This window comes from Nicrophorus vespilloides, unplaced genomic scaffold (genome assembly GCF_001412225.1).
Source record: "Nicrophorus vespilloides isolate i.1.1-1 unplaced genomic scaffold, Nicve_v1.0, whole genome shotgun sequence".
In the NCBI taxonomy this organism is placed as follows: Eukaryota; Metazoa; Arthropoda; class Insecta; order Coleoptera; family Silphidae; genus Nicrophorus; species Nicrophorus vespilloides.
The window spans coordinates 12,083-37,389 of record NW_017096267.1 but is presented as its reverse complement, the minus strand read 5'-3'; the positions used below and the strand labels follow the sequence as shown (position 1 = coordinate 37,389).

The window sequence follows — 25,307 nt, the reverse complement described above, 5'->3', positions numbered from 1 at the left end:
ACGACACACTAATGTTAGCAGTTATTGATTTAATCAAATCAAATGATTGTTATTTATGTTTCCATTATATAGGTATGCAAATTTAGTTTTTCTTATAATTATTGAATTCTTTGAAAAATGATTGTAACTGGAAGAGACACTCCCACAGAAAATGAAGAGTACAAGATTTAATAAACATTACTTTCAAGAATATTTTATCCATACATATTTCATTTTATAACAAATAAAGTACTTTTAAGTATGCTTTAATAATATATATATTTTAAGCTGTAGCTAAAACAACAAATATACAACTTAGATAAATATATTAACGATAAATGATGACAAATATTTATTTGTTATTCAATCAATTAATTACCTAAAAACATTATTTATTGAATTAGTGGAAAAGATTCTGAAATAATAAAAACGATCATTAATTTATTTTGCATATTCATGATATGCAAATTTAGGTAGTTCAAAATTCCACAATTTATGAAATCATATATTATATTAACAGTATGTTCTATTAGATATGAACACTCTAAATGGTCTGCAATCTAATCTATATCGATCCCCTTTTATATAAACACTGCGGCAGTGATTACATTAGCGTTATTTCTCTTTTTTTGCATTAAATAAACCACGATAAACTTGGTTCTTTGTTATTCTTGTTATTTTTATTCTCTCTTTGCCATTAAACGCACACAAGGTAGAAGGATAGAGAAGGGATAAAAATCAAGAAACAATGAAAAATAAAAATATCGCAATCCACTGCGATCCAGTGAACTATGCAGTCGGAAAGCATTCCAAGAACGTTATAAAATTTCAAAGAAATTTATTAATATAAAGTTTTGATTTATTTTTAACTTAATGCAACATTTGTATATGGGAATACATTGCATAATTGTTATGAAAATAAAGTGAAAACGCGTTGTTCTTCCTACATTCTGTAATAATTCGGGTCATATGAAACATATTTTCCTCTTTTGGTTAATCCTCGAGAATTCATTTAGTCCGTAATTTATTGATACGTGGATACGCCTTCCTCCGAGCACGTGTTTATTACATATAAATCGCTTTTTGCTCTGGTTATAAATAATTTATGTCCATTTACAAAAAGCTGTTGCATACGTGACTTTTTTTTTATTCTCTTCACCACACACAAGGGCAACTTTCACGCTGGAGAATAATCTGATAATTGACATAATTATTCATTAAAATAATATTTATTGTAAGGCTCTAATAAGTGTATCATATGTGCAAACGCACAGGCCGAGCATTATTTCTTTTTTCCTGTTCCATTGACGTTCTTTTGCAACTGCACATAAGTCAAGGTTCCAGGATATGTACGCTCTCAGATAATGTTTCAATAATTATTTCGTGAAATTATAGATTAATTACACAAATTAATATTTATTATAATCAATATTCAATGTTTTGAAAAAATATTGTATTTAATATATAATTATACAAAGTGCGTGAGACATAATTTTCATTTCTTTGATTATTGCGTATAATTTTTGTTTTGTTTGTTTATTTTATTAATGACTTTCAAATAATAGCTAGTGATTAATTATGTAAATTTATTGTCAATAATCGATACAACATTCATTTACAAACTTTTTCTAAGAATAAATTTGGTTATATAATTTTATTATAATATAATTAAAATGATATTAAAGATTTCAAGTATTTGATAAAATAAAATATAATACAATATAGTTATTTATAATAGAAATTTTTTTCTATATATTTATTTTTTTGTCTATAAAGTAATAAAATAATAGTATTCCAAAAATAAAAATAAAAAAAATTAATACATTAACAAAAATAAGATAAAAAAAACTGTTGCAAAGGGTTATTGAAAATAAAATATATTTATTATTATATAAGAGTGAGAGATACCAAAAAGGAGTTAATTGATCTTAAAATACATTTGACTAAACATAATTGTCTCTTTTCAAAATATTTGTTCTTTCATTATTATTGTTGAAATGGAAAGGTTAATAGAAATATTTCAACAATAATAAATTATTAATAAGTTAACGTTTTTAAAGGAACTTCAAACTTGAAATCTTTAAATTAAAAACAAGAAATTGTTAATAATAAATTTCTTATTCAAGAAAATTTGCCACATTAATAAATCGACTTTGTCTCTTAAGTATGATTATAAAAGGATGATTAGAAATATTTATTAAGAATATGAAATTTCCTTATTTTCTATATAGATTCTAAAACAATGTAAAATATAATTGAAAATATTAGATTAATTATTTATCCTATTTGTGTTGACTAGTAATAACGATAATAACAATATATAATTTATAAACATTATCAATAAATTATAAAAACAAATTGTTTAAAAACTGAAATTGAAATAATCGCAATCCATAGTATATTATTAGACGTAATTATTGTTTTCGCTGAATGCATAATGCATGGCATTAAAGTATAATAAATGTCTGTGTAATGATATGAGTGTGACGTTGATGTTTTCCCTGCCAATATCAAATTTGTACGTGCACAAAAAAAATATATAGAGAAAAGACTCGTAATTTATCAGCGAAACATAATGATATCAGATTGTATTACAATATTGCTTTGATTGGAATTGATAATGACCTTTCAACAAAGCCATCGAATAAATCTACATAACACCTACTGAAATACATATTTTTTTTATTACTTTGCATATCAACAACAACAAAATCATCGTCGGAAAAATGCATGTTCGCTGTGCCGCAATGGAATAAATAAGAAAAAAAACAACAAGAAACAGGAACAAGAGAAAAAGGTTTGTTCTTGGAAATAGTAATAAGTTATTTCATAACACTGTTTGTCACTGCGCTATATAGAAAGTATTATCAATTCATTTATAAATACTTATATATACATATATTTTCCCATCGAGTTTATGCAAGAAGCTTTTAGTGGGGGATGAAGTATATAGTTTTACACGTATTCTAACCTTTAACCAGTTCATTTCAGCCCTGAAAAGTGTCTCTATCTTGTGCTCGATTGTTTAATACCAGCAGCAGCAATGAAGTTCTTGGTGAGTACGAATGCATCGTGATTTTACCCAATCGCTGTTTACATGAAACTAGAATGTCGTCAACGATATTTGCATACGCGAATATCTATTTATTTTTATTTCAAGTACGTTTTGCCTATTAGATTGTTCTCTTGCTCAGTCGTTTTTTCTTAATTGCTAAACATTGATTATTATTATTAAGTTTGTGCAACAAAACACGCTTCAAAGTTAATTTAAATTCTAAATTTGAAACAGCCATTTTCATTTTCATGTTGTTAAATTGCATCGCCGTTTGGTATTTAAAGAATACATGTTAATTACTAATTATGATTGTGACCGTAAACAATTTTTAATAGTAAACTTTCTTAATAGTTGACAAATCAAGTGATTGTTTAATATACGATTTTTATTTGAGGATATTGATGTTACATGTAAAAATAAATAAAAATACTTAATTTCAGTATTTTCAAATTCATTGATATTCATTTCGACCCATAAAATAAGAAAGGAAAAACAATTCTAATTATAAGTAATTAAAAACAAATAAATATAAGGTATCAATAGTCGATTATTATTAAATAAAATAACTTAAAGAAAAATTAATGAGTGGTTCCAAAAGAATAAATTGATTTTTTTGTATCCTAAAGAAAAAATAACTAATGTTATATATTAAATTAAGAAAATGATGTAAATATTAAAAAAAAGATTTTATTAACATTCATTAATCTTTATCAGGAACCTAAAAAATAAGAAAATAATTAATAAAATTTTAAATGAACAAAAAAAATGTAGCAATATGAAAACATATGATAAGAAACTTATGAAGTATAAATAAAAATGAAAAAGTAAAATTAATTGAAATATAATTAAGTTATAAATATATAAAATGTGGCCGCGGCATTTATTTGTAATTAATTAATTGTATTAAATTAATCTATTTGAATCGTTTGATAAGATTGTTTCTTTATTAAGTGGATACAGGAATTAATTAATTTATTAAATTTCTAAATAATGTTTGTATTTGTTCAAAATGATAAATTAAAAAATATATGTAACTTGTATGTTATCAGAAAGTATTTAATTTAAACATAATATGCGCGGTGACAAAATATTGAATATGTGAAAATTCTGAGAAATGAATGGGAATGACCTTAAAATAAGTTAATTGAGCGGTAATGAGTGTTGTGAATTGTGAATAGGAATAGGAAAAGTAGGTTGTGGCTGTAAAATGCGTTTGATATGCAAAATGGATGATCTAGTTGTGACCGGTTATGCAATTACAGAATCAAATGGTCGTTACTGCGTACTGTTTACCAAACAGTATTAAATACTTTCTCCATTGAGATCTACGATTCACGACAAGTCCATTCAAATCGGATGCAATAAATCCGAGCCTGATTGAAACGATCGAATACAAAGAGAAAAATAATTGTTATTTATAGGTGATTGCCGTGCTCTTAATAGGCAGCTCGATGGCCGAGAAAGCGTCGGAAAAGAAGCATGAGAAACGCGGACTTCTTGGATTAGGATACGGACACGGGGTGCTCGGAGGACACGGAGTGCATGGTGTGCACGGAGTAATTGGAGGAGTCGGAGGTCTTGGAGTTGGAGGTCTTGGAGTTGGAGGTCTTGGAGTTGGAGGTCTTGGAGTTGGAGGTCTTGGCGTTGGAGGTGTCGTCGATAGTGTCCACACCCACACAACGATCACCAAAAGCATTCCGGTCCCTGTACCAGCCCCATACCCTGTAACTGTCGAGAAGCATGTCCCTGTTCCTGTACGAGTCAATGTACCAGTTGCTGTTGACAGGCCTTATCCAGTCCATGTCCCTGCCCCATACCCTGTTGCTGTTGATAATCCAGTACCCGTTGTCGTTGATAGACCAGTTGCTGTACCAGTTTCGCATCCCGTTGCTGTACCAGTAGATCGTCCAGTTGGAATTCCTGTACCAGCGCCGTATCCCGTTCCGGTGGTAAACCACGTTCCAGTGGCCGTCCACGACCACATCCTCGGACATCACTTTTAAGGAAACCGCAGATCGAGGATATATAATGCACTTCCTTTAGTCCCTTTTCTTAAATTCAATGAATATTTTTATAAATAAATAAAAAAAAAATGGAAGAAATTCTTACATTAATAATAAAAAAAACTGTGTTTATGAATCGTCTCAACCGTTTAATAACTACGTATCCCTCAAGGCCTACCTGTTCACATTTCGGCTAATAGCAAACCCATTAAAGTTTCTCACCTTGATGGGAAAAAACTGGATGCTCAGGAATACATAAATAGAAGTACAACGCAATTTCACAACGTTGTTCCAAATATGTTCTGGTACATGGTGATCTTGTTGTCAATCTGCGGACAAGTGTTACCTCAACAAAATAATGTCTGCAGAACCATGAAAGATTATTACGCAATGGACAACAATCCGAATTGCTGGCACAACGAAATTGTCGGCGCCTCGGTGGTATGTTTAAAATTAAGTAATTTTATCAATTATATTTGCAATTTTCACGAAGCCGGATATCATTACAAAAACCGGGAGACCTTTTGCCGTGTACAATGTCACAACCAATGATGGTTACATCATAACGATCTTCCGAATGACAAACAAGGATTCACCTAACAAAAAGATGAATTCCGTATTCCTGCAGCACGGTTTGATAACGACCAGTGCGAATTGGGTCTCCTTGGGGAACGATTCTTTGGGTGAGTTTTCATTTCATTCAAGTCGCATGTGGAAATTAGTTAAATAAAATTTAAAAAAACCTACAATGTCAACGTCTGAAATTACATATTTATATAAATCGCGTAACGTATCCAGCTTTATGGAAATCTCGACTTTTACTTTTTGCTCGGTATGGAAAAATGTATGCGGTCGTCCTTAGCGACGTAAAATTCCAGAGCGAATTGCAGAAAATCGAATTAGCAAGGCGAATAGAAAACTGGAACGTACGCAATAACGCAAATATTAAAACGACGTTTGCAACAGGTAAGTTCTATTGTTGATATTATTGTGTTCCTCGTAATAAATTTGATTTTGCAATTTGATTTTATTTTATCTTTGGAAACTGTAACAATAAATTGCACGTAATGCGAGTAATCGAAAATCTTTGGGTATCGTGTGTGGGCGCACGGAACTATTACAAAATTATTTGTATACAGCTAGAGCCAATTAATACATTTCTCTTGTTGCGAGAGACAAGATAAATTGCGATTTATTGCAAAACATTAAGCAACTTTCTATAGGGTGATCTACAATTATTGTTGGATACTACTGCACACGATTAGCAATGTCCATAAATCGGCGAATTGTATGCGGAATTTCAAATATGCGTTACCTGTACAAGTTTTCTAATAAATATTAATACGATCGTGGATGTGTGCCGATTTTTACATTGGAGATGTGTGAATTTCTAAATTAATATCAAGATCGTGTATTCGCCATTTTGCTGCAATCAGGCTCTATACGTTGCGAAATGTAGTGTAAATAGATACAAGATGTCAATATTTATACACGTCAGAAAACCATTTTGAGTCGTTTACGTTCACTTGCATATATATAGTGGACTAATTATAGAATGTGCTAATATTTTACATAAATGCTTTACGCCAATTATTTTCGAATAATTACAATTCATGACACTGAACTGATTTTCTTTTCTTGAGTATCGATATTAGGTTAATTAACAATGATGGAAAATAGGTAAAGTATCATGTGGAAACGTGTTTTCCTTCAATTCATTTTCTTGTTTAGTGAATGCAGATTGCTATGACAATGACATTTGCATATTATATCAATCAAATACGATGACTTCTATAATTATTCTTTTTAAATTCAATATTCTATAACTAAAATTAATAATTCAAAAATATAAATTCATTTTTTTTTGCAAAAAAAATAAAACGTTGAACTATTTAAATAATTGGTAAATAAAATACAATTGCTTAATTTTAATAAATATAGTTATATTGAATCTCACGATGGATATGTTGTTGTAATATACAATTGTATATTTCATACATAATGATATTAGCTCAGGTAGTTGCATTTAAGTATTGCATTCACGTTATAATAGATCGTATGCAACTCAAAGTGCATTATTTACAATAACAGCATATTCTCTGCAACGACATAACAATGGATTTGAATGATCTAATATAATTAAAGAGATTTCCTGTTGCGCCTGTATTATTCCAGTTATGCAGTTTCTACTTCTATTGAATGAAAATGTACGTATTTTGCAGCGTTTCAATTGCACAACAATGGATACGACGTGTGGTTGGGTAATTACAGAGGAACTCAATATTCCGAAGAGCACATCAATTTCTCTGTAAACGATGATGAATACTGGGATTACAGGTAGCGTTGCGCTCGAAATGCATAAATCACACTATAATACGAATTTGCAATTAAGGTCACCTCATTACAAATAAATCATCTGAATGAAGATGGAGCCATTAATTTTATGAATGAATTACTCTTAAAGCGTCGACGACGTTGCACTTGGGGATATCCCTGCAGCCATCAAGTTCATCTTCAACGAAACGGGAAATAAGATTATATACGTTGGTCATTCTTTGGGATCCACGTTCGGATTAATGTATGGCTCGGAACATCCTGAAGAAGTTCGAAAGTACATCAAACTTATGGTCCTGACAGCTCCAGCGTATACTTTATCAAATATCAGGACTTCTTTGGGATTAGCAGCGCCATTCGTCGATACCATTTATGTAACTAAAACAAACAATAACATAAATATATTGAAAAATGATTTTATTTCTAGACTGCCAGCAAATATTATGGATTTATTAAAATAGCATCGTTTGGACAAACAACCAAAGATATTGCTAAAATTATATGTATGGATTCACCAAAAACGATGAATAGTTGTTTCACTTTCATTTCTCTGATCTATGGACCTAAAAATGGAATTAAACCAGTTAGAAATAAATCGAATTTTAATAAATAATACAATAATTGATGTTTTATAATCTCAGGAAATGTATCCAGCCTACTTCGACCAACATCCTAGTGGAACATCTTTGAAATTAATCAAACACGTCGCCAGTTTTGTGGGTAACTCCTTTAGGAAATTCGACTATGGTGTACGAAATATAGGGATTTACAATAGCTTTCTACCACCTACATATGATATTTCGAAAATAGTTGTTCCAACTGCAGTTATTTATGCTAGGAATGATTGGTTAACAACGAAATATGTAAGTTAAAATTGTATTGATTAAAAGTAACGATTAATAATCTTCCGTTTTATTTACAGGATTCTATTAATTTATATAAATCCCTGTCACGAAAGGCGCGTTTTGCCATCCACGAAATCCCTGAAGAGAACTTCAATCACATTGATTTCATGTTTGGAACTAAAGCCAAAGATTTATACATAGACTATCTGCTTGACATGTTCAATAACAATAGTCCTAGCACTGAATAGCACTGATTAGTATATAAGTATGTAGTATGTAAATGAAAATATCAAATTTGATTTCATGTTCATCTAGTATCTACTGTATAATAATAGTCCAAATTAATTTTTATTATATTTTGAATTTGCTTATTTGTAAATAAAGTATGTTATAATGTTTCCAGTATACATCTGAAGAGTTGATTATTTAATTATGAGGTTTATCTGAATATGCTAATTGCTGTACTTGTTTGATGGAGAGTTCGTTGCACCTGGCTATGACACACATTTGTTCGGGTTGACGAAGACGTTATAAGTTGTAGTAGTGGGCTTAAAGAAGGTCAGCGACTTGCTTCAGTATGGCCAAGTTCACGGTCGCTCACGGTTACTTCTTCACATCCAACTAAAAACCCGCGCTTAGTAGACAAGTGTTATCATGGATAAGTTTTGGTGGCCGTTGCTGTTCGGCTTTTTCATCATACCGTCGGTCCTCCCTGCAACCAGATTTGTCCCAAAATGGAAGAAACAGGTAAACATTAATTTGAATAGAAATAAATTTTTTGAATTACTCAACCTGAAGCATAAGAGAAGGAAAATAATATTATTACTTGACTGTATAAATACAACAAATATTTATTCAAACATTATTTATTTTGTTAATTTACATGATTAATTATAATTGATTTGATTATTTGAGTATATTCTTACTTGATTATTATTATTTATTTATTTATTACGATCTTAATTATTGTAATCTATCAATATAAAATAATAATATTTTTAATTTTGAGCGGAAGAATCTATGTTCAATAGCCCGTTTCATATGGTTATAATTTCCAATACATATTATTATATTTAAGTATTTTTGTCCTATTTTATTTAAATTAAGTTTAACTTTGTTGTCTGCAATTAAGATTATCTATTTTGTATAAAATTTCCATTTTGATATAAGTGATTGTGTTCTGTTGAACCTATTCATTTTATTTGAAAATTGAATCATTTTCCGGTCTAGAAACTAAATTTCTGTAACATGTCGTGCGTACTATAATATATGGTTTAACCGGCTTTGTGTTGTTCCTTTTGTTTTCGTTAATACAACAGAAGACTTTCAAAAACGTGACCGGCTTACAAACCCAATAAAATCAATTCCGAATGGTCCGACAGTCAAATAAAATTATTAATAAAGCAGTTTCTAATATTGCTGATCATGATGGCACGATGATGCGATTTGCGACTTTCAAATATTGATTTGACACAGAATTCCCATTACGGAAATCCGTTGTTCAGCGACCGATGTTTGTCTTTTTTTTTTAAATATAAATTCTTTGTTTTTGTTTTGTTTTACCTAGGCTTGTGAGATTCCGTCCTCCCAGAACGAACATTCGCATTACGTCTGCGACGATGATGGAGAGGTGAAGTGCCTTCCAGGATGGACAGGCGACTTGTGCGACGTGCCAAAGTGCCGTTCTGGCTGCGATCCATTGCAAGGATATTGCAACAGGCCGGGTGAATGCCTCTGCAAGCTCGGTTATTACGGAGAGCGGTGCAACAAATGCATACCTCTACCGGGATGCCAGCACGGTACTTGCAATGTCAGTTTTGAGTGCATATGCCATGAAGGCTGGGACGGCCTGTTCTGCTCCGAACGTAAGTCCTTTCTCCCAAAATAAAAAAAATGTTAAGAAAATAAGATGGAAAGAAAACATGCCGTATGCTGTTGTTGCATAAAATTGCGCCGTGAGAAAACCGGTAATCAGCAATGGAATCACTCGACCGCTTAAAACAATAATTTCTTTAATTGGCAACAAACATCGGAATCATAAAACGAGCTCCTTCTGCTCCTAATCACCATTTGATATATGCCATAAGCTATTGGATGTTGACTATTTACTAATTGATCTTTGATGTGAATTTCTTTTCGTCTTCAACCCATTTCCAATCCAAACGCGAAACGCAATCTCTTATTCCATTTGAGACGCAATTTGCGATTTAATGGACTCACAAATTGCATTCCTAATTATTCGCGCTTCGGATTCAATTTATCTCGAGCTGCTTATAATAATAAATTCGCCGTTCGCCATCGAAATTTAGAAAGTTAATTAAACACATATAATTAAATTGGAATATTTTTTTTCTTATTTTTTAAAGTCTTAAAGAGCAATTTGCAATTATATATACAGTTTAATGATATTTAGAAATTGAAGCAAAAATAAAATATTGATCATTAAGATAAAATCTCAATCTAATGAAATAATAACAAAGTTGAAATCTATAGTAATTAAAGCATTATTAATATAAATGTATACAATAATAATGAATTATTTACAAGTTATCAAAAGTATTACAGCATTAGGTTTATCCATTATTTTACATATACATGAAATATTCAGTTAATAAAAAAATATGATTTTGATTACAATTTTCTTAATGAAGTAAATTAAAACGCAATTATTACTAGAAATATCCATATAAATGTTATAACAAAATGTTTGATACTTTTTACGTAATCTTTAAGTTAGTTTTAAATGAAATTCTTTAATAGTTAATTATAAATTAAAGTATAAATAACCAATTTTGTAATTTTTAAGCCGTAAATTGTACCTAATACATATGTATTCCAGTAGAAGCAATAATATTCCGTATTTGTAAAAGGAGTTTCTCCTAACGGTCATCAGTCACGTTTCTTATGAAAATATGTGTGGTACAGTAATTATTGTTATTCGTAGTCTTTGTTTTAGTAGAATATATTAACTTTTTTCTTTCTTGAAAAATGATATATTCAACACCTCTTTAATCTTAAATATTCAAATAAAAAAAAAATAAAAAATATTCAGTTATGGCGAAATGTCGAGAAGTGGAACATGACCTAATAATATTTCTCCGCAAAAATTATAATATAAACAAATATACAACGTTATTTCTGATGAGTTGTAAGCTTTCTCTGTGATATGATGTGTGTTTTTTTTATAAATTTTATTGAAATCTATTGAAGTGAATTTTATAATTGTGTAATATAGAAATAATATTTGCATAAGAAAATATAAAATTGAACGAAATTCTAGTTGAATTGAGATGATTTTCTATATTAATAAGTCAAAGAACAAGAAATTCACATAGTACACTTGATTAAACGATTGATGTCATATAAGGAGGGAAATCTAATAAATATATAAAAAAATAGAAAATTTGGATCGTTTAAGAATCGTGAAAGTAATTTCGGTTTCTATTCATAAATTAATTAAGCTGTTACATGTATTGAATGTGAATAATTATTTAGAAATGAGTAACGGAATTTAATATGGTTTTCTTTTTTTTTTGTAGCATTATGCAGATTGGATTGTCATCTGACAAGAGGCTACTGCGATCATCCTGGTGAATGCAAATGCCGTTTGGGATGGGCCGGAAAGACGTGCAAGGAATGTCAAGTATTGCCAGGATGTCAGCACGGATATTGCGAGAAGCCCTTGGAATGCAAGTGCCGTCCCGGTTGGACCGGTATACTTTGCCAAACACGTAAGTTACCTACCAAACTTTAATCGAATATAAAGTTAATGGTTGATCTTTGTTAAAGCCCTTTGCTCGAAGACCTGCCACAGGGACCGCGGATACTGCAGGAAACCAGGAGAGTGCAGGTAGAATCAACAAAATTATTTTTGTGAGATCGGTATTGATTTTTTTAAATTTTTAGATGCAAAGTTGGTTGGTGGGGTAAGAACTGCGAGAAGTGTTATCCTTATCCGGGATGCGTGAACGGAGGATGTAATCGGCCTTGGGAATGTAACTGCAGACCCGGTTGGGGTGGAATGTTGTGCGATGAAGGTATTTCGAAAGCAACAGCTGGTAATGAGGATGATTTTATTTACTTACTTTCTTATATTTTAGAATTGAACTATTGCGAGAATAACCCTGGTACATGTCAGAATGGGGCAAAATGCGTTAGCGTGACGAAAGATGATGGCAGTTTCAGATGCTTGTGCAGAGAAGGATCTTCTGGAAGGAATTGCGAATACTCACAGTTCACCACGATGAAACCGATGACTCAGATGACTATGTTAAATAGAACCACGACCTATATTCCATTATCGACACTCTCTTCTGTAACTGAATCTTCGGTACATAGCAACAATGTAACTGAATCACCTATTTTATCGTCGACTTCAACGACAACTACGACTACAGAGGCTGTGACTATTGTTAACGCCACTAGCACGGAAGAAGATGACAAGGATAAGGAGAAGGACGAGCTTTTAGAAAATAATGAGACTTTGTAGATTTAGAACTATTTATTATTATTTATATTATTATTTAGTACAAAAATAAAGTGTTTCGAAATATCAAGCAAAGAAAGTGGAAGATAATTTCGTCTTAATCGGAATCAGAGAGTGGATCAACAAAAATGAAAGTTAATTAAGTGTATTTCCAAAATTGAAGCTATTATTTTTAGTCGATTTATCGATTGGCATTTGTGGGACGCGAAGAAGTGTCGTATTTCTTTATTTTCTTTTTCCATTTATCTCTTCTCGCGTTTCTTTCATTCGTTCGTTCGTTGTGCAATGGAATCTTCTTGCGCTTTCTTTTTTCGGACCTTATTTATTGCGTTTCAAGGCAGATTTAAATGAGGAACCTTTTGTGCCGGTAAAAGCAATTTTTATTGTGCTTTTACTCGGTGATCTTGATTTCCTGTAGCAGACACATGTTTCCTGCACCTTTCTAATAACGAATTCTGCCATTTGATTGATGGGAAACGCATCGATGAGAACCAATCGCTTGCTGCTCTTTAACTTTTCTCTTCTCACTAGAATATATCTATTTAGATGGAGAATTTACTTATTTTATTTCGGCTTTATGTAATTAAGTTAAATGCCACTTAAGGCCCGTTGCTACATTTTATGTAATCTCATGTTCTTATTCATGTATTCAATGTATGAAAATAATTTCTTTTCGCTGCGTGCGGTTATCCACGATGCCAATGAGCTGTGAAATGGCAGATACCACCTTTCACCGTGTGTATGTATCTGGGGTGTGTCTCGGCCGCTCTCGTTGTATGAATTTATTTCATTTCTTTTTTTTATCTTCGCCAAAAACAAACACAAATCGAGGGCCCATCACGATACTTATATAATGTTACCAGTTACCGACGTATACAATTACCGAAACACTCGAACGGTTTTCGCTGCTTTCCATCAATAACATTTTAAATACCACCACTTAACAATAACTTCTTTGTCCGCATAAAGTGGAACTATCATTTCATCTATTTAGTACAGTCATTTTCAATTTTACATTCAAATTACATAATCATGTACTTAACAAAACAAAAGTAGTTTTCAATGCATATAAAGCATTTAATATTACATTAAATTAAATTGAGAGTTTCAATCAGAATATTATGAATACAACTTCATAAATAGGCGTGTATTCTCATCCATCAATATTATTGATATATCCCTACTTTCCATTAATATCGTTTTAAATACCAGCACTCAACAATAGCTTCTTTGTTTGCATTAATCTGAAATGTCATTCCATCTATTAAGTACTCTCATTTTCAATTTTAAATTCAATGCCAAATATTTTGATTATATAATTATTAACCTATCAAATAATTATATAACCTATTAATTCTATTTATTACGGATTTTTTTTAGTTTTATATGATAATATAATATTATTTCTTAGTAAATTACTATGTATCAATATTGAATGTTGCAATCTTTGAACATAAAATGTGTTTTTTCAATGCTACATTTATCTAGGATAGAACGAAAGGATCGGATTTGTAGTTCTCTAATGCGATTGCACATTGCAATTGCTGCAAAACCGTTACTCGGAGGTATAAAAATTATCCGGAAATTGCGACTTTACAGCACAGAACATAGGCGTCTCGTGTATAGGAGGATTTTTTGCAAAAATAGAATCGGACAAGAATCGATTTCATCTCATATTTGACAAGGAAGAAGTCAACTGATACATCTGATCGGTGGAAAGCGAAACACCGTGTTTTATCGTCGTCGTTATTTACCGTACATACACACGTATATAATTTCTCTTGCATTTCACAAATAAAGCCAAAAGAAGCACAAGAACAATTACAGTGCTTTTGTGAAATCCGAACGGGATCGGAGCAGTAATTAATACTCAATTGCGGTTACAATTTCTTCTCGAATGCCACCGCAGATCGCATCGGCCGGATGGAACAAAAGTACACGTGAGATTATAATTTCGCGAATTCGTTTACGGTAAAATTGCATTCGAGTAACGGTATTAACTCCGTATAGCCGTAAGGACAAAGGTGAGAAATCGACTTTGAGCAGGTGAAATTACTTGATAATTTTACGAGCAAGACGGAACCGGAAGCGTTTCTGTCGGAACCAGAGTTACGGAATTATGCATGCTTGTCCGAAGGTAGGCGGAGATCTGGCGAAAGTTCCACTAATCATAGCCCCTCTTAGCCACTTTATAACATTCCATTTATCTTTTAATTCAAAAACAAACACATAGACGTACTCAATATTTTTGTCTAATGTAACATCAATACTTACCAAAACGATTTAACTAATTTCTAGAAGTACAATTCAATAAATATTACAAGTTGGCAGAATCCTCGTTTTTGTAACTTGAATTTTCATTACTTAAATTTTATAAATGAATGTATACCATTTTTAATTTAATATTTCTTTATGGACAGACGGCTAATATTCCTTTGCAATGATTCATGTGGTATCATTTTTTGTGCGTCTGTAATTATGCGTGTAATTTTATAATTTCAGCTATAAATATAGTGTTTTTATTTGTACATTTTAAAGATATGTTTACGCTCTGAATAGCATTATTCTTCTTCATTGTAGATTATATGATTTTAATATAATTAATATTTCAGTAAAAAATAACCAGATGCTCTAAATAGCGGAATATTTATGAGTGTTGGGTAACAGCGTGAGAGAAATTGAGAGAATGTGATACGCCAATGGAATGGATCTGATTTGTATATTAGCTTTAAGTTGAAGTAATATCGGTGAAGGGGTATATATAATAAGAGCGCGCCGAAGAGGTAAAGACATTCTTTTGCGATCAAGTACACAAACATTATGAAAGAGGTAAATTGAAGAACAATCCGCAACGGTAATTCCAGGTAATTCCTAACCTTTTGATTGTTTCTTTCCAGCTAATTATCTTCGGTTCTCTGTTGTTGGCAATTGCCTCAGCATCCTTAGAAGAACACGGGTACGCGCCGCACCACGGTTACGGATCGGCGAATCTCGTCGATCTCGGAGAGCACCTGGACCTCTCGCACCACCTGAAGCACGAATATCCGGCGGGAATTCTCTTCGGACACGGTTACATTTCCGGTATCCATGCAGGCGGCAGCGGAGGAGGAGGATTCGGAGGACAACATGGATCTCCAGCAATTAACGTAGTCAGCTCTGCAATTTCAGACAGCTTCACCACGACTCTGCTCGCTCCTGAGTTACCCAAGTTGCAGCCGGTGATCCAGCCGCAGATTGGAATTCCGCAGCACAGCATCCAGCAGTTTGATATCCCGCAGGTTAACATTCCGCAAGCCGTTGCGTCCCCGAGGTATCCTCCTAGGATTACCAACACGCCGACTCAGACCTACGAAGTCAAGGAGGAGAACTACGAGCCGGTGCCTGTGCCCAGGATTTCAACACCGACAGCAATCCTCCCACAGAAACCCATCTCCTTGGGCTCTGGTTCACTGGGACTCTCCCAATTAGGAAACGGTAACTACGCTCTTGGTTCTGGATCGTTGGGATACATCGGAGCCCAACAGATCTCCACCGGAAGTAGCGCTGCATTCGGTCTGCAAGAAGTTTCCGCACCAGCATTAGGAAGTGCTCAGGCTTTTGCCGTGGGCGATAGTCATGCAGCCATTCAACCCGCTTTAGGTATTTCATCACCTTTTGCCCATTTCAACGCGCTCCAAGATTTCGTTAAATCGCAATAATTGTATCTAAAACAGTCATATAGTTATTTATTATTGTTAGTCTTTTGTTAACTAGTCTTAATCGTTGATTAAATGCTCTCGTTGAAAGCGATTGCGAAACTGCTCCAGTTTTTTTATTTAATTTCTCAATAAACTCGAAAAACATATGCAAATTTGAGCAAAGGTCAAAGAAATTTATCGTAGAAAGTTTAGAAACTCATCATGCACACGGTATATCACACTAACAAAACAACAAATCCAGTTTTTATAAAATCATATTAAAATCGGTTCACCCAATATCGGTATCCCCAATTCGATTTTTTTTTTGGTAAACATAATCAAAAGGATCCGATGTATGAGACTATAAATCACGTTGTGAAAGTTGCGTACATTGCGGAGAGATTCCCCAGCTCAGAAGGAATAAACAACTTGTGTATATTTATTACCTGCACCAAGAAATGCACTTTTTAATCTTCTTAAAACGGTCAGTTTCATTATATGCGAACGCATTTAAATTTATAATTAATTACATGCACCATATATAAAGTTTCTTAATAAATGATTCATACATTTTTTATTTATAATTTGAGAATTCAGATAAGAAAACATTATTTAGTAAATATATATTTATTTTATAACAGAAAGAAGAATTTCATAATGATTTTCATGACTCTCATTGGTCAAGCAATTATTGAAGACAAGTCAGATTATTAGAAATATATTTATTTCGATATTGTTTTACTTTCAATACAGCACAATTTTTAGAAACTTTGATAGAAAGTTGGAAATTTACTACTCAAAAATTTTATTGTGTTCTATCGATGTGTCGAAATGCTTCAAGGTCTAAAAGACGGAAAGTACGATTTTTTTTTATTATTTGTCGTCTACCTGTTTTTCTTCTTACTTTTTAATTTCCATAAATTGTTATATAATTTTCACTGATTAATCAAATCATTAAAAAAAAATCATATTTAAATATATATTGTAATTATCCCGTTGCAACCTTTATCTAGTATATCCTAAAATTGTTTACTAATATAATTATGCAACATTTTTTTTATATTTATATTTAATTTACAATCTTATTCCTGCAAATTTTAATTAAATCTAATGGCGGTAGACATTTTGCTTTTTTGGTAAACTTCCCAATGGAAGTTTTTATCATTATATTCTTGTGTAATTTGTTGGTTGGCTGCCGTCTTGTAGGTTAACTTCAGTATATTGACACTCTGCGATTCCACTATTCCCTTTGTCTGTGTATCAGATACTATCCTTAACACTAACATTGTCCATCAACTTGGCTGAATTTCCATATGCTGAACCTCTTTTATTTGACTGTCCATTCATGATGAACAATGGCCCAATTGCTGCAAGCACCGAGAGGGCTCACAAAGGGCCTGATTTGACCAGGATTCGAACCGGCGCCCACGAAATCGTGGATAGGGCGACTTAACCATTCGGCTATTAGTCACCCTTTTATGCAAGAATAGTAATAAAATTTTATTTATTTGAAAATCTTAATTAGTTTATATGGTAGTCACTAAACTTAAACAGGTGTTTTAGTGTTAGAGGATCGTTATTTAACTTGATTGATGTTATATTATGACGTCACCATAATAAAAAATGTTGATTTGCTACCTCTAGTTTATTTTCTTAAACACATTTCATTGTAATCATCTTAATATGAAGAACAATAGTGAAGAGAGATTAATTAAAAGGAAAGTGCACACAATATATTTTCTAATTATATACATTAATTATAAGAATGATTCATACGTCTATATATTTATATCCATTATACGAAGCGACGATCTATTAATTATACTGCATTTTCTCATTATTAGTCTCATTAAATATTATTATATTAATAGCATTTATTCAATTATAAAAAATATATAAGCAAACCCAATTTATCAAGTATAATTTATCCGTTCTAGAATCGGTCATTATCTTTTCTTGAATAGTAAAAGTACGAAATTCATCTCTATTCAACTATAAATAAGAAATATGTATGTATTATTAGTAATATTCTTTATGTGTTTTAGAATCGGTCATTATCTTTTTCAAGTTTTTTTTTGTCAAAGAACAATTTAAGAGTAATTAATAAATTAAAATTTCGACAATTATCTCGCAATATTTTTGCTTCCACGCACTGAATTTCTCTAAATATAATTGCATATTTTGAAATGAGAAACGTACGGCTTTTACATAATGCTGTGTTTATTAGAAATTGTCGCGATCCCAACAAACTTCATTATAGAAACAAACAACACTTCTTTACAAACATAAATTGTTAAAAAAAACACACACACAACAAAAATATAATGACATGCATTTCCTAATATGCAAAGATTTAATTTATTATAATGTATTCACTGTAATATTCTCAATAAATGTCAGTGTTATGTAGGATTAAATAATGACATCTGTATAATTTAAAATAGAACAAATTCAAGTTTTTCTATAAAATTTGCTGATTATTTATTTTATCTATTAAATGTAAATATTTGTTTTACTTAGTATTTAATTAATTACAACTTCCTTAATGAGAATACTAATTTCTTTATAATCTAATATAAATTGCATATATTTTTGATATGGAACTTTCTTTATGTAATGAATAAAGAAAGTTCTAATTATATCTTAAAATATATCAATATTTATCAGAAATTTATCTTTGAAAAGTTTATATACTTTATATCAGTTACTCTAGTTTTCTATGATGATAATTTATGTTTATTAAATGTTTCAAGACTAGACTTTTTTAATATTGTATTGTTTGATGTCTTCATCTGGATGCTAATTAGCAATAATAACAGATGACAGATGTTTAATTATAAGTGAATATATGCACATTTAAATTATGATGAAAAACTTTGGAAAAAAGTGGAACATCCGTAATAACGTTTTTTTTAAGTTATTAAAATAGTTGACTTCATTTGGAACTAGGTAAATACGGTACATTTACGTTGTACATGTGTTTCTAGCATTCTAAATCTGGCGACATGGGAAAAAGAAAGAAACATTAATGTATTTCTTTTAAATATATTAATATTGAATAACAACAAGGAATTGAAGTAATCGAATATTTGCATGCAATAATTATGTCTAACATTCTTTGACTGCACTAATTATAAATCAAAAGGCATGCATTCTCAAATGACCCTAAACTGAATCATAATTACAAAGCGTATTCAAGAAGTGACGCAACTTGGTTACGCTTAAAGAAATATTAAGAACTCTGAAATTACAAAGATTTGCAATTATTTAGTATTTATAAAGATGTTTGATCTAGATTTTCGTAAAGTTAAATATATCAATTAAATTTGCAATTAGAAGTTTTAATGGGATTGTGTTTTTCATTTTACGTTCGAATAATTTACGTAATTATATAACTTATTGGAAAAGCTGTAGCAATTTGATGCTGTTTAGTATAATTAAATTTTATAATATAATTATTATTAAAAAACAACATAAAATTGCAGTTAAAAAAGGATTAGCTTTTTCAAATGAATTAATTATGTTATATTTATTTAAATGTAATTTGATGGCGTGCCGCGATGGAAATAATTACTCATTATATGTAATTTTCATGTTCATCCGCAATGCAGACGTTGCGGTTTGTGGAGATTTGAATGTGCATAAGAAAAAAAAACAATTCAGTGAGCGCAAATTATCTACGGATGCATAATTACCAAGTAGCACTTTATTAAGAGAGTAAAATAAGAAAAATAGATTAATTAAACAAACAAAAATACAATTACTTTAATTCCATGCACATTTGATAATTAGTACTTTCAAATAAATGCAGATGTATACAATTTTATTGTATCAATGGATTCAATGCTTTGTACGAATAGTAACAATATAAAGATTAGAAAGGGAATAGGATTCATCTTGTGTACTAATTTTATTGATATTTGATTAATAAATAGAAAATTGTCGGAAGATACTGATTTTTTATACAATTTTAAGGTGTTTAGATATTTTCTATATTATTATTTATTATCATTAAAAAATCAATTTTAATTTATTTTAATGGATTATTTTTTTATATGGAATAAATGTTTGTCAGAACTTGTCCTATACAATTGTTATTGACTTTTCAATTATTAAAGTAATAAGAAAACGTTTAAAAGCGAATATATGTTCTATTCTAGTGTTTATTATACTAATATATTTATTAATACTAATTATAGAATATATAGTTGACTTAATTATTTTTTTTAAATAAATTTTATTTTTTTTTAAATCTATATTTTGTACTTATAGTAAGACAGAAAAAATTGGATAGTTATTTTGAAAATATTTAAATATTTATTTCGAAATATTGTAATTAATATTGGAAATTTCAATACAAAATATTCTCAATAGTAATTGTAGAATTTTATTTAATTGCGACACTTTTATAATCATTTTATAAAATAAAAACTGTATTGATGAAATCAATGTTTTGCATGGAGAGTAAGTAACAATGCAAAAAATTGGAAAGGAAATTGGGTTTATTCTGTGTCCTCGTTGTGCAATTTGATAATGGTATTAATTAACTAGTGGAAGAACGAGAACGACATCAGGACGAGAGCAAAAAAAATGTGATGTGAAATGAAACGAATTCACTGTCACTGTTCTTCCGAGTTGCATAAGTCCGAAAGTAGTCCATCTTTCGGGTTGATATTGGTGCTGAGTGGCTGTGTGTGTGCGAGTACTGTGGCTCTCACTGTGCGTGTGACTGTGTGCTGTATGTATGTGTGTAGAAAGGTAAAGTAGAGGCAGCAGCATGTGAGTAACATCCGCCCCTCTTCCAATGTGCGAACTTTATGATTATTTCCAGTATAAAAGCCCAGTCACACTTCGGAACAGTATCAGTCTTCTGCTATCAATTTCAAGTAAAGCATGATGAAGTCTACGGTAAGGATTTCTTCAAAAAAACATTGTTTTATTTTGAATTTTAATATATTTATATATATATTCACAATTATAGATCTGCATTCTCGTCTTGGCCGTAACTGGCTGCTTGGCTAAAGAAGCTGAAAAGAAAGAAAAACGCGGTGTTTATGGTGAAGCCGTTTTGGGTGGCTTAGACCATGGGGCCGGTTTATCTTTAGGAGGAGGACACGGAGGCGGCATCTCTTTGGGAGGAGGACATGGAGGCGGCATCTCTTTGGGAGGAGGACATGGCGGCGGCATTGGTTTGGGAGGAGGACATGGCATTGAATTGAGCGGAATCTCCTTGGGTGGACATGGAGGCGGCATCGGAGGTGGATTCGGTGGAGGACACGGAGGTTTGGGCGGAGGCGGTGGTCTTGGAGGTGGTCTTGGAGGTGGTTTGGGAGGCGGTTTAGGAGGTGGATTAGGCGGTGGATCTGGATTGGGAGTCATCGACTTGGGTAGCTCCGTTCACAGGCACTACACCGTTACCAACAGGGTCGGAATCCCAGTACCAAGACCATACCCAGTCCATGTAACCAAGGATGTTGCCGTTCCAGTACCACACCCAGTCGCCGTACCAGTCGACAGACCATACCCAGTCCATGTACCAAAACCATACCCAGTACCAGTAGACAAGCCAGTACCATACACCGTTGAGAAGCAGGTCGCCGTCCCATACAACGTACCATACAAAGTAGCAGTACCTCATCCAGTTGCCGTCCCAATCCCAAAACCAGTCGCCGTGCCAGTAATCAGGAAAGTTCCAGTCGCCATCCCGGAAACCATCTACGTTAAGAAGCCAGTACCAATCTTCGTCAAGTCCGACGACCATGGTTATGGTGGCGGACTCTCCCTCGGCGGATCTTCTCTCGGAGGATCTTCTTTCGGCCATGGCGGAATCTCTTTGGGTGGTCATGGTTTGGGTAGTTCCATCTCATCCGGATCTTACGGAGGTGGATGGAAGACCTGGTAAACTCTGTGATCGCGTATACCATCAATCATCATCTTTTTTTTTGTCTCACAATCTCAACTCATTCATCAAAATACCATACTTACTGTAATTAAAAACATATTAATTCTTGACTAGTCCACGCTACATTTGTGGTTTTCACTTTTTATATACAATTTTGTGTGCATAAATAAAGTTATTTTTATTTTACATAAACAATCTTTTTTCTTATAATAATAATATCATATTCGTCCCAAACTCCTCAAAACAAAACCAGCACTCACAAAAAGAAAATCGCCAAAAAGAAATGAAACTGTGCCATACTTTCACCAGATGGTACGGAAGTACTTTGATACGTTTATACAATATTCATTAAATCTGATAAAGTAAAAACGATTTCATAAGTTCTGCTATAATTAATCCATTAGCTTGTTATGCCGTAGTTTCATGGAAATTCAGCAATCTCACGGTTCCATTTTGAATAATTCTGTGAGAAATTGATGCGGAATTCACTCCACAATATTTATCAAAATAAGATCTATATAATTAATGAAGCATGATTATTCGTACATTTATATTTCATTCACCCAATTGACTCATGCTTTTGGAATTTACTTATGCATTTATTATTTATTACATTATGGTTCAGTTTCATTTGCCTTAATATTTCCATGGCTTATTAATAAATATTTATTTATTTATAAATTATGAATTTAAACAAAAATAACATATTTTGAAATAATTTTACTTATTAATATAATTAAAACAAAAGTGATTACCAAATAACAGATGTAGTCTTTTGGACAATTTTATAAATCAAATAATAGTGGACTTGTTACATATTTCCATAGCTTATTCGTATTTCCAAATTTACATCTAATATATTTTGTAGCAAATTTCAACAAAAACTTTAAATAATTTAGTTTGGTTTATATGTCCATATTAAACATAGCTAAAACTTGTGAAGCAGTACGAAAAAATGATTAATGTAATTTAAAAAATATTTATTTAATATAAATTATTCTTTAATTTGCTTCTTTCATAATAAATGATTACATAACAAATACATATACAAATGTCTAATTTCTTTAAGAATTTTTCGTAAATTATCGAAAACAAGGGTCTGACAATGTTTGTATATAAATTTAAAAACTTAAAAAAAAAATGTTTAGGAATTTAAGTAACATTTGTCAATTAATATACAATTTTATAAAATTAATATAATTATGAAAACCGAAATTCAATATAATTCCCGAAAAATTACTATTGAAAAAAAAATAGCTTTACATATTAAATTTTAATTATTTTAATTAGAAACACTTGATGAGATAATTATAATGGACTGAATGCAATAATTAGATTAATTTAATAGTTTTAAAGTATATTTATTGTATTGTTATTGAACTGAAATTGGAGTATATATTTTTATTTGTTTCGGTCATTATAGGTAGATGCAATTTTCGAAGACATGACTTGTTTCTAGAACAATTCCATTATTTCCATTACGTAACAAAGTAAGAAATGTAATTCAATTTACTAAGAATGGAAATTGCGGAAATTGTAATAAAAACAACGCGTTCTCAGTTTTATTGTATTTTTTTATATATATTAATTATAATAAGATAAGAAACATGCAACTTTTTATAAGTTAATATTTTTTAGAGTAATTATCCAACTTGGTAACGCCGCTGTAAAGATTTATTAGGAATAAAAGTCAATGAGGAAATGATCGTAATGAGACACAATTTTTAATAACTTTTTTTTATTGGTTTTAGATTATATACGTGTAAGAATTTGTAACGAAGAAAACAAGTGCCGATATGTACAAACCAACAAACAACAAAAACAAATAGATGCTTTGAAATCGAACGTCTGAGATCTGCAATTATACAAGTAATTAGACGATTACGGAGAGATAGATACATAAAAGGGAGTTTAATTAGTTTAATCCATTTATTTCTTACCTAGTTTCAATGGAATCCATGACCACCAAAACCGTGTCCACCCAAAACAATCGGTACTTTCTTCTCGATGACGACTGGGTATGGTACTTTGACTGGGTACGGTTTGTGGATGGTTACTGGGTACGGTTTCGGAATTGGTACCGGGTGTGGTACTGCGTATGGTACCTGGTATGGGACTTTGACTGGGTATGGGACGGGTTTCTCTACTGGTACTGGGTAAGGTTTTGCAACTGGTACTGCGTATGGTTTAGGTATGTGAACGGGATATGGTTTAGGGACGGGATAAGGTACACCGACTTTGATAGTGACAGGTACCTTCTTGATTACAGGATAAGGCACCGGGTGCGGTACAGGATATGGGACGGGTTTGGTCAACGTGATAGTTTGGACGTGCCCGTGTCCTCCGAAACCGCCACCAAAACCACCGCCGAATCCACCACCAAATCCATGCTCGAATCCGCGCTTTGTCCTCTTGTCATCACCGAAAACGGCTCCACACAAGACAAATGCCAGCAACTACAAACAAGTGAGTTAAATTACAATTAATCAAATAATGTATTACAATTAGACTTACTATCAAATTCATGTTTGTTCGTTGACCGTCGGAATATAATAATGTTGGTTTGTAACAAAATCCTTTTATATGCATGAGCTATGTACTTTCATTGGCTCTTTTTTCGCTACTAAGCTTCCCTTAATTGATATTTTTTGCGGTGAAACGAACAAAAAAAAGTCCTATCTCATTCCCTCTCACAAGGAGGAAGGAGTCAATGGTGAGTGAGCCACTAGAAAGCTGTAGTGCATGAAAAATAACCGATGAAATGAATATCTTGAAGTATTCTTTTTTCAGTCATGTGGACTTCCGCACGCGCGCAAACTGATTATGTCATGATTTGATTCAATAACTTCTGGCGTTCGTCCGGTTGTCCTTTTTTTTGTTCCCTCGAACGCAAATAATACTTTCTGATTGCGTTCACAATTAAAGAACATGCTATTATTGCGTCTTTTTTTTACTCGGAATCGAGCTTTTCAGTTGAGTAGTTATTTCATTAGAATTTTATTTGTCGTGCAATGGAAAATGCGTTT

General features: G+C 31.7%; 5 protein-coding genes across 5 annotated transcripts; 4 read left to right on the top strand and 1 right to left on the bottom strand.

Annotated features, from left to right (window-relative positions):
• Nucleotides 1-2,681: 2,681 nt before the first annotated feature.
• LOC108556488 (anti-sigma-I factor RsgI2-like) lies at nt 2,682-5,111 on the top strand. The gene is made up of 3 exons (XM_017912622.1): nt 2,682-2,776; nt 2,961-3,034; nt 4,456-5,111. Exons 2-3 carry the CDS (start codon nt 3,023-3,025, stop codon nt 5,035-5,037), a joined length of 594 nt encoding a protein of 197 aa, XP_017768111.1. The 5' UTR covers nt 2,682-2,776; nt 2,961-3,022; the 3' UTR covers nt 5,038-5,111.
• A 200-nt stretch (nt 5,112-5,311) lies between these two features.
• On the top strand, nt 5,312-8,476 carry LOC108556485 (lipase member K). The gene is made up of 7 exons (XM_017912620.1): nt 5,312-5,478; nt 5,531-5,720; nt 7,260-7,374; nt 7,502-7,745; nt 7,799-7,954; nt 8,013-8,234; nt 8,294-8,476. Exons 1-7 carry the CDS (start codon nt 5,335-5,337, stop codon nt 8,462-8,464), a joined length of 1,242 nt encoding a protein of 413 aa, XP_017768109.1. The 5' UTR covers nt 5,312-5,334; the 3' UTR covers nt 8,465-8,476.
• A 183-nt stretch (nt 8,477-8,659) lies between these two features.
• LOC108556476 (delta-like protein C) lies at nt 8,660-12,705 on the top strand. The gene is made up of 7 exons (XM_017912610.1): nt 8,660-8,963; nt 9,536-9,550; nt 9,784-10,081; nt 11,756-11,947; nt 12,006-12,066; nt 12,123-12,253; nt 12,317-12,705. Exons 1-7 carry the CDS (start codon nt 8,871-8,873, stop codon nt 12,703-12,705), a joined length of 1,179 nt encoding a protein of 392 aa, XP_017768099.1. The 5' UTR covers nt 8,660-8,870.
• An 8,570-nt stretch (nt 12,706-21,275) lies between these two features.
• Nucleotides 21,276-22,281, top strand: LOC108556474 (pupal cuticle protein 36-like). The gene is made up of 2 exons (XM_017912609.1): nt 21,276-21,287; nt 21,361-22,281. Exons 1-2 carry the CDS (start codon nt 21,276-21,278, stop codon nt 22,279-22,281), a joined length of 933 nt encoding a protein of 310 aa, XP_017768098.1.
• Nucleotides 22,282-24,227: 1,946 nt separating this feature from the next.
• On the bottom strand, nt 24,228-24,807 carry LOC108556473 (tetra-peptide repeat homeobox protein 1-like). The gene is made up of 2 exons (XM_017912607.1): nt 24,796-24,807; nt 24,228-24,737 (listed from the first exon to the last, which is right to left on the bottom strand). The coding sequence occupies exons 1-2, from the start codon at nt 24,805-24,807 to the stop codon at nt 24,228-24,230; spliced, it is 522 nt and encodes a 173-aa protein (XP_017768096.1).
• Between the last annotated feature and the right edge of the window lie 500 nt (nt 24,808-25,307).

Excerpts from the sequence above, each read along its gene's own strand:
- LOC108556476 (XM_017912610.1), top strand. The coding sequence starts at position 8,871 with ATGGATAAGTTTTGGTGGCCGTTGCTGTTCGGCTTTTTCATCATACCG. Across the intron at positions 10,082-11,755 it reads CGGCCTGTTCTGCTCCGAAC|CATTATGCAGATTGGATTGT; the intron begins GTAAGTCCTTTC and ends TTTTTTTTGTAG. Across the intron at positions 11,948-12,005 it reads CGGTATACTTTGCCAAACAC|CCCTTTGCTCGAAGACCTGC; the intron begins GTAAGTTACCTA and ends TCTTTGTTAAAG.
- LOC108556485 (XM_017912620.1), top strand. The coding sequence starts at position 5,335 with ATGTTCTGGTACATGGTGATCTTGTTGTCAATCTGCGGACAAGTGTTA. Across the intron at positions 5,721-7,259 it reads CTTGGGGAACGATTCTTTGG|CGTTTCAATTGCACAACAAT; the intron begins GTGAGTTTTCAT and ends CGTATTTTGCAG. Across the intron at positions 8,235-8,293 it reads ATTGGTTAACAACGAAATAT|GATTCTATTAATTTATATAA; the intron begins GTAAGTTAAAAT and ends TTTTATTTACAG.